The sequence below is a fragment of the Balaenoptera musculus genome, chromosome 1 (assembly GCF_009873245.2).
Source record: "Balaenoptera musculus isolate JJ_BM4_2016_0621 chromosome 1, mBalMus1.pri.v3, whole genome shotgun sequence".
Classification (NCBI taxonomy): domain Eukaryota; kingdom Metazoa; phylum Chordata; class Mammalia; order Artiodactyla; family Balaenopteridae; genus Balaenoptera; species Balaenoptera musculus.
Window position 1 is genome coordinate 111,747,360 of NC_045785.1, and position 9,367 is coordinate 111,756,726.

Genomic DNA, 9,367 nt, shown 5'->3' on the forward strand with positions numbered 1-9,367 from the left:
CGGGTGAAAATGGGAAGAAAGGGAAAGATGGACTTGGATCCTAGTGCCCTGGCTCTCTGGCCCGGGGTCCAAAGTCCAGCCAGATGTCTAGACCTCCCTTGAGGAGAAAACCTAAAACGGACCCGATCCTGGGACTGAGGGAAGGCGTGAGCACCGCCCAGGACCTGGTAGGGTGCGGGCTGCGAGTCGTCCGGGAGGGAGCGCGCCTAGGGCGGAGCGTAGCTGTGGGGAGGGCCGGGCGTGCGGGGCCGCCCCCACTAGCACTCCTCCCGGGCCTCTGCTCTCCGCCCGTGGGGAGGCGGTGGCGGGGGGTGGGGTGGGGGGCTGGGTGGGAAGAGGCGTGTGCCAGCGCGCGCGCTCCCGGGAAGGAGAGGTCTAAGCACTAGAACCAGCGGCCCCAGGTTTTCAAAAGGGAGTATCTGGGCAGTCTGCGAGCGGCTGGGGCCAGACGGTGCCGAGTCGAGGAAGCGGGCACGATGGCCGCCCTCCTGCTGCTACCCCTACTGCTACTGCCGCTGCTGCTGCTGAAGCTGCGCCTATGGCCGCAGTTGCGCTGGCTCGCGGCAGACTTGGCCTTCACGGTGCGCGCCCTACGCTGCAAACGGGCCCTTCGAGCGCGCGCCCTGGCCGCGGCTGCCGCCGACCCGGAAGGTCCCGAGGGGGGCTGCAGCCTGGCCTGGCGCCTGGCGCAGATGGCCCGGCAGCGCCCCGCGCACACCTTTCTCATTCACGGCGCGCAGCGCTTTAGCTATGCGGAGGCCGAGCGCCAGAGCAACCGGGCTGCGCGCGCCTTTTTGCGCGCGCGAGGCTGGGACGGGGGACCCGGCGGCGGCGACAGCGGCGCGGGGGCCGCCGGGGAAGGCGAGCGGGCGGTGCACGGCGTACGAGACGCGGCGGCCGGAAGCGGAGCGGCGCGGCCCGTGCGGGAAGGGGATGGCGCGACCCCTCTGGCACCTGGGGCCACCGTGGCGCTGTTGCTCCCCGCCTGCCCAGAGTTCCTGTGGCTCTGGTTCGGGCTGGCCAAGGCCGGCCTGCGTGCGGCCTTTGTGCCCACCGCTCTGCGCCGGGGTCCCCTACTGCACTGTCTCCGCAGCTGCGGCGCCCGCGCGCTCGTGCTGGCGCCAGGTAAGGCTGGAGCGCTCGACCGACGGGGGCGGGGCCAGCCACAGAAAGGGGCGTGTCGGAGGGGCGCAAAGAAGGAGTGGGCTGGGAAGGAGGCCGTACTGTCTCCCTGGGGTTCGGTAAGGGTGAGGAGCCGAGTCTCTGGGTTCGCGAAGGGATAAAGCTGGGTCTCTGGTTTCCCAAGGATTTCCAAAGACTTGGGCTCCAGGTCCCAGACCCATGATGGCACGTCCGTACCGTACTCTTCAGCCTCACTCGGGAGCTCTGCGAGGTGGGGGTGGGGGAACAAATGGGGTAAAGTGTGGGGAAGGCTTCTGGTAGCGGTAGAGCGGTGGAGCTATGCTTTCCCGCCCCATCCAGAGTTCCTGGAGTCCCTGGAGCCTGACCTGCCGGCCCTGAGAGCCATGGGGCTCCACCTGTGGGCTGCGGGCTCTGAAACCCATCCTGCTGGAATCACCGATTTTCTGGCTGAGGCCTCGGCTGAAGCGGATGGGCCAGTGCCCGGGTACCTGTCTGCCCCCCAGAACATAATGGACACGTGCCTGTATATCTTCACCTCTGGCACCACAGGTGAGGGCTGGACACGATATTTACCTCCCAGAAACTAAGGACAAGGAAGGCAGGGGCCTGGGAACAGGAACTGTGACCTCCTCAGCTCATAGGCCACTCCTCCAAAGCCCCCAGAGAGGAGGCTGATCCCAGCGGCCATATTTCCTGTCTCGCCAACCCTCCCACCCCTCTTCATTGTCCACCTCCCCGAACTTACCACATTTCTAGGACGGCCTGGCCTGCCTTCTTCTTAGTTTCAGCCTTGCCTCTGCCGCTTTCTATGGGAAACCCAACAGGGGCAAAGGGGGAGACAAGGCTTGGAGCTCAGACCTTTCCCCTGATCTCCCCCTCCCCCATCCCCCAGGCCTCCCCAAGGCTGCTCGGATCAGTCATCTGAAGGTCCTGCAATGCCAAGGATTCTACCAGCTGTGTGGCGCCCACCAGGAGGATGTGATCTACCTCGCCCTCCCACTCTACCACATGTCTGGCTCCCTGTTGGGCATCGTGGGATGCCTGGGCATTGGTCAGTCTCCCCCACCCCAACCCCCCATTCAGCCCTCTGGCAGATGTTTATGCCAGCAAACATTTATTAAGTACCTACTGTGGTGTGCTCACCTGGGGATGCTTCCTGAGTCCTTCAGGGTAGAGAATCCAGAGGAAGGAGGCAGGGCCTCCTCTCCAGGAACTCCTGGTTCAGTGGAGAAGCGTCACCTGCACAGACCTACAGGCTGAGCAACTAGGGCGGCCATGCAGTTCACAGAACTCCGGGCGCCAGGGGAGGGGAGGGCCGTGAGTGTCAGCCCAGGAAGAGGCAAATGGAGAAGAGGGTTGGGACTTGGGGGCAGGGTTCGGACGATGGACTGCTTGGGGATGGGAAGTAGGGAGAGGGCATTTACCTCTCCAAATCACAGGTGGGAAATGATGGGGGCCAACTTGGCCTTTGGAAAGTGTGACTGTCACAGCCAGGCCTTTCCGGGGAACTACAGTACAGTGAAGGCTGATGCCTGAGAAGGAGGGGGTCACGACTCCTCACCCCCCACCCCCCAGCTCTTAACCTCACCTCCTTCCTTCCTCCTCGCCCTCTCCGATTCTGGCAGGGGCCACAGTGGTGCTGAAGTCCAAGTTCTCAGCTGGTCAGTTCTGGGAGGACTGCCAGCAGCACGGGGTGACTGTGTTCCAGTACATCGGGGAATTATGCCGATACCTCGTCAACCAGCCCCCGGTGCGTGGGCACAGATCCTGGGCAGAGCCACGAAGGCAGGGAGATGGGCAGTTGGCAGGGGACACTGAAACGGTTGTCTGGGAGTTGGAGGGAGAGGAAGCAAGAAGAAAATGGAAGGGGAGGGTAAGGAGCCTGGGCTGGTAGGATTCTGGTGCTTAGGGCACCTCAAGGAGGTCACAGTGGAAGTGGTGCAAGGAGAGAGGGAAACAGGGCTGCACCTGGGGGAGCTGGCATCTTGGTGTTGAAGCCCCCGCCCCTCTCCCCACTTGTCTCAGAACAAGGCAGAACAGGGACATAAGGTCCGGCTGGTGGTGGGCAGCGGGCTGCGGCCAGACGCCTGGGAGCGCTTTGTGCGGCGCTTCGGGCCCCTGCAGGTGCTGGAGACATATGGACTGACAGAGGGCAACGTGGCCACTTTCAACTACACAGGACAGCGGGGTGCTGTGGGGCGCGCCTCCTGGCTTTACAAGGTGAGTTACAGGAGGAAACTGGAGAACCTGTGGAACGTCGGGGGGCTGCTGGGGAGGGGGCTCGTGCAACTGAAATGACCCAGTGCCTGGGTCTCCCTTCCCCCAGCATGTCTTCCCCTTCTCTTTGATTCGCTGTGATGTCACCACAGGGGAGCCGATTCGGAACACCCAGGGGCTCTGTGTGGCCACATCTCCAGGTTTGTGTCCAGGCGGGGTGGGTAGGGGTGGTGGAGCTGGCTGGCAGAGGATTGGACTTGGAGAGTGTGGTGGGCGGCGCCCCCCCCCCTGACCCCAGTGACTCTACCAGGTGAGCCAGGGCTGCTGGTGGCCCCCGTGAACCAGCAGTCACCATTCCTGGGCTATGCTGGGGGGCCAGAGCTGGCCCGGGGAAAGCTGCTGAAGGATGTCTTCCAGCCTGGGGATGTTTTCTTCAACACTGGGGACCTGTTGGTTTGCGATGACCAAGGCTTTCTTCGCTTCCACGATCGTACTGGAGACACCTTCAGGTATCTGCCCCTAACTTTCTGATTTCTCTCCTGGGCATCCCATCTCTGTGACCCAAACCCTCTAAACCTCCACTCCCTAATCTGCCCCAACCCAGCTTCTGACCTAACCTCTCATCTCCAACCTCCTAAACACATCTTCCCCAAGACCTTCTGGCACCTCGCTCTCATCCCTGAACTCTTTCTCTCCCCACCAAGCTCATTAGGCCCTGACCCCTGACTCCCAGTTTCCAATTTCTGCTTTCTGGCAGGTGGAAGGGGGAGAATGTGGCCACGACCGAGGTGGCTGAGGCCTTGGAGGCCCTGGATTTTCTTCAGGAGGTGAACGTCTACGGAGTCACTGTGCCAGGTGCCCAGCCATGGGGCGGGGGGGGACCCGGCCCACCACCCTGAAGTGGTATTACTTGGGCGCAGGGAGCATGAGGCCTCGTGGTGGTCAGCTACCACGGCTGACCCTGCCCCCCACACCCACCAGGGCACGAAGGCAGGGCTGGGATGGCAGCCCTGGTTCTGCGTCCCCCCCACTCTTTGGACCTTGTGCAGCTCTACGTCCATGTTTCTGAGAACTTGCCACCTTATGCCCGGCCTCGATTCCTAAGGCTTCAGGTAACCAGCCCCTCCTGCCCTGACCCTTTACCTCACCCCGTATATCTGCAGCAGTCAGTGGCTCCCAAACCCCACAAAGGGACCCCCACGTAATACACTCTGTGAAGAGAAAGAACAGTTCCTTCCCAGACACATGCTTTTCACCCCCTTCATCCTCCAGGCCTGGCCCCTTCTCTTCCATTTCACCCCCTCCCCTAAACCCTGACCTCATCCCCCTTTCCCCCAGACCTGCCCCTTAACGAAACTCAGGCGATTCCCCCGAGCCACTGGGGCAGAATACCCCTTCCTTCAGCCCCCTTTGACCCCTCCCCCTCCCCAGGAGTCACTGGCCACCACAGAGACCTTCAAGCAGCAGAAGGTTCGGATGGCAAAGGAGGGCTTTGACCCAAGCACGTTGTCCGACCCCCTCTACATTCTGGACCAGGCTGGGGGCGCCTACCTGCCGCTCACACCTGCCCGGTACAGTGCCCTCCTGGCCGGGGGCCTTCGCATCTGAGAGCCTCCACACCAGTGCGCCTGAGGGAGGGACTTTGTGGGGTGGGGTTATTGCAGGTGTATCAGCCGCTGTCAGGGATCTCTTCTATACCAGGTTTGTAATCTTTATTTTGTAATAAATGTGGCCAGAGCCCATTTGGCTCTGTCTTTCTCATCTACAATATTCGCTTCCCTGTCTGTCTGTGGAACTGCTTTTCCCACAGACATTTTCTCCTGCCCGGAGCCACAGGCGCTCCTGCCCTGACCACGTGGCCTGAGCTCAGTGTCTGGACCTCAGTGTTTTTCCTCTCAGGTGACCCCGTGTGATCCTTGTCCTTGGAAAACCCCTGATGACTGATGTCTGTCTGTGCTTGTGGATATCCTGTCCCAGTTTCACTCCCTGAGTGCAGGGCCCCCACTGCTCTCTCTGGGGAGCCGGAGGACCCAAGGGATTGGTTCAAATGGCCGAAGTGGACAGAGGCACAAATGCTACCCCTGTGGGCAGCCAAAACATCTCCACAAACTCACATGTGGTTGGGGCCTGGGGAAGGGTCTCAACCGGGCAAAACAGAGGTTTGATTTTGGGTTAAAGGAACCTCCCTCTTCCCTCACTGGCTGGCTTTGATAAGCCAGCCAGTGAGGGGGAAGGGTGTGGCCACTCAGCCCCCCAACTCAAATGTTCCTGATGTTACCCACGCTTAGTCCTATATTCCCAGAAGTAGCAGCCCAGGGTGGGGCCCCTCAGGTTCTGGGGAGACTTTGACTGAGGCCCCTCTTGGAGCAGGGCTCAGAGTGCATGTATGCACGTGGTGGCAGAGGGATGGGGGAATCAAAAGGAAAAAGGCCTGTCCTTGGTCCCTAAATGAGGCGTCAAAAAAGTTAATCATCAGGGAGTTCCCTGGTGGTCTAGTGGTTAGGATTTGCGCTTTCACTGCTGTGGCCTGGGTTCAATCCCTGGTTGGGGAACTGAGATCCCGAAAGCTGCGTGGCCAAAAAGAAAAAGAAAAAAATTTTTTAAATAAATAAATAAAACTATGATTCAAGATAGGTAAAAAAAAAAGTTAATCATCTAAAAGCTTTCAATGCTGAAACTGCTGCTTGTCTTAGAACTAAAACCCCTTCCCCCTGTTTTAAGCTGTGGGTCCTCAAAAAATTCTACTATGTTCCCTTGGGTTATCTTTCCCCTTCCAACCCCCTCTCCCCAACCTGAGAAGTCTAGGGATGCACCCCATCACCAATTTTGGGTCCTTATGGCTAACCCTCCTGTTCCAAAACATACACCTTGTCCCACCCTCCACCAACAAACGCAGTTCAGAGTCACCAACAGACTAGAGGCACACACAGTCCGTTTCATTTGGTCGAAATCTGTGCTGTACAATATGGTAGCCGCCAGCTGCATGTGCCCAGTGAGCGCTTGAAATGTGGCTGGTCTGCAGCGAGATGTGCCGTGAGTGTGAAATGCACACTGGGTTTTAAAGACTTAGCACCAAAAATAAATTTCAGGGAATTCCCTGGCGGTCCAGTGGTTAGGACTCGGCACTTTCACTGCTGGGGCCCAGGTTCTCAATCCCTGGTTGGGGAACTAAGTTCCCGCAAGCCACTCAGCCAAAAAATAAAAGATAAAATAAAATAAAATATTTAATTAATAATTGTTTATATTGCTTACATGTTGAAATACTATTTTGGACGTATTGGGTTAAATAAAATATATTAAGATGAATATCACTTGTTTATTTTGTAGATTTGTAAATTTGGCTACTAGAAAATGTAGAATTACATATCAGCCATATTATATTTCTACTGAATAGCGCTGGCCTAAATCCTGTCCCCACATCTCCCTCTGCAAACACACAAATACTGAGTGTAATATATCAGCTGTCCCTGTATGATGCCTGCTTTTGTGCAGCTGCACTTTAGCAAGGGCAGTGAGAGGAGGGGCTTCTGTTCCAATGGGCCGATCCAGGTGGCTGGGCCTGGCACGCTGCCCTCCAGACAGAGTCGCAGCTCTTTGAACCAGCTTTGTCACAGAGGCTATATAACTAGTGCTAGAAATTGACAGCTGCAAGAACACACAGTCTGGATCCAAAAGAATTAGGTTTTCTGTTTACCACAATTAAAAATAAAGTAAAATGCACTTTAAAAGAATTAAGTTTTCCTACCCCCCCCCAAAAAAAAAGTCCAGTGAAATAAAATAAAATGGAATTATGAGAAATTTGCCAAGATCAAATAGGCTGGTCCTCAGGTGGTGAGTTCCCTTTCTGATGAGTCTTGTCCCTGAGACGTTGGACGCTGGAGTGGGAGGGTGGTGGAATCAGAGAACTGTCTCACCCCGTCCTCAGACCAAGGCAATGGTCTCGGCTTTGCGTCTGTGGATTCCCCGGGCTACTTAGGCCACGTGTCCTTGACAAATACCGGGAACCTGTAAAAGGGCACTGACGTAGGCAAACCACGCTGTCTTTTTTACAGCCGGCGGCTAAGAATGGTTTTTATATTTTTACATGGCTGAAGAAATCAAGACTATTTCATCACATGTATGGGATCCAGACTTCAGAGTCCATGAGTAGTTCTATTGGAACAGGCCACGGGCATTCCTTTATATACTGTCTATGGCTGCTTCTGTACTACAGAAACAGAGCTGAGTAGTTGTGACAGAGACCATATGGCCTGAAAAGCATAAAATATTTACCATGTGGCCCTTGACAGAAAGACTGCCCACTCCTGTTCTAGGGCCTCGTCCCTACCCCGCCGCTGGGCTGCAGGGACAGGGAGTGTCAGGAGGGGCCGCCCGGCGATGCTTGGTGACCGCTCCTTGTAGGGCTTGGCAGAAAGCTCCCAAGACTGGGCGCTGCCTGAACCGATTATGCCGGGAAAGGCAGTAACGCGCCCCCACTCCTGCTCATTCCCGAGCGCCCACGCGCTGGCAGGCTCCAGGTGGCGGCTAAGCACACTCGGGGAAACCGAACCTGGGCAGCAAGCAGGGATTGGCGCCGGCGGACTCGCCGCAGCCCAAGTCCCCGCGCGAGAGGGAGGCGGGGCAGGCCGGGGAATGGGAGGAGTCATCCTGCATGGGCGGGGCGAGCCCCTCCGCGCCTTCCGACGCAGAAAGGCGCCTGCGCACTGCCGCCGCCCCGAGCTCCCGGTAAAATTAAGAATGGAGGGGCAGGGTCAAGGTAACTAAAGTTATCCTCTTTGGGCCTCTAGGGAACAAATGCGGAAACTTTTTTTTTTTATTGAGCTATAATGCAAGTGCCATAAAATTCACCCTTTTAAAGAGTAAAGTTGTATTCACAGGTTTGTGCAGCCATAGCCACTATCTAATTTAGAACATTTTCATCACCCCCAAAGAAATCCCTACCCATTAGCATTCCTCCGTCACCCAGTTCCTGGCAACAACCAGTCTGCATTCTGTCTCTATGGATTTATCTATTCTGAACATTTCATATAAACGGAGTCATATATGTGACCTTTTGTGTACCTAGTGGCTTTCACTTAGCGTAATATTTTCGAGGTAGGTTCATCCCCGTTGTGGCGTGTATCAGTACTTCTTTCCTTCTTATGGCCTAATAATATTCTCTTGGATGTATATACCACAATTTGTTTATCCATTCATCAGTTGATAAAATTTGGGCTGTTTCCACTTTTTGGCTATTTGAACAGTACTGCTATAAACATTTGTGTACAAGTCTTTGTGTGGACAAAATATTTTCAGTTCTTTTGTGTGTATACCTAGAAATGGAATTGCTGGGTCTTATAGAAACTCTGTGTTTGACTTTGAGAGGAACTACCAAACTATTTTCCACAGTGGCTGCACAATTTTACATTCCCACCAGCAATGTATGAGGGTTCCAATTTTTCTACATTTTTTAAAAAAATATTTATTTACTTATTTATTTTGGCTGTGCCGGGTCTCAGTGGCGGCATGCGGACTCTCAGTTGCGGCATGCATGTGGGATCCAATTCCCCGACCAGGGATGGAACCCGGGCCCCCTGCATTGGGAGTGCGGAGTCCCACTCACTGGACCACCAGGGAAGTCCCTCTACATCTTCACTAACACTTTTTATTGTCTTTTGACTGTAGCAGTCACGGTGGGTGTGATATGGTATCTTATTGTGGTTTTGATTTGCATTTCCCTGAGGACTAATAATGTTGAACATCTTTTCATGTGCTTATTGGCCATTTGAATATTTTCTTTGGAGAAATGTCTTTCCAAATTATTTCCTTGTTTTTTAATTGTGTTATTTGCCTTTTTACTGTTGAGTTGTGAGAGGGTTTTGTTTTGTTTTTTGTTTTTGTTTTGTTTTTTTTAATATACTGGACTCAAATTCCCTATCTGATATATGGTTTGCAAATATTTTCTCTCATTCTGTGGTTTGTTTTTTTGCTTCCTTGATGGTGTCCTTTGAAACACAAAGATTTTAAA

General features: G+C 55.1%; 1 protein-coding gene across 2 annotated transcripts; it reads left to right on the forward strand.

Annotated features, from left to right (window-relative positions):
- The first annotated feature begins 343 nt into the window (after window positions 1–343).
- Window positions 344–5,904, forward strand: SLC27A3 (solute carrier family 27 member 3). 2 transcript variants are annotated; one of them, XM_036847776.1, is made up of 10 exons: window positions 344–1,125; window positions 1,483–1,692; window positions 2,036–2,194; window positions 2,769–2,893; window positions 3,169–3,363; window positions 3,470–3,560; window positions 3,671–3,869; window positions 4,118–4,215; window positions 4,342–4,472; window positions 4,792–5,904. In XM_036847776.1, the coding sequence occupies exons 1-10, from the start codon at window positions 477–479 to the stop codon at window positions 4,966–4,968; spliced, it is 2,034 nt and encodes a 677-aa protein (XP_036703671.1). In that variant the 5' UTR covers window positions 344–476; the 3' UTR covers window positions 4,969–5,904. The 2 variants fall into 2 exon arrangements, with proteins under 2 accessions (XP_036703671.1, XP_036703679.1); XM_036847784.1 differs by having other exon boundaries at window positions 3,513–3,560; window positions 3,778–3,869.
- Window positions 5,905–9,367: the final 3,463 nt, after the last annotated feature.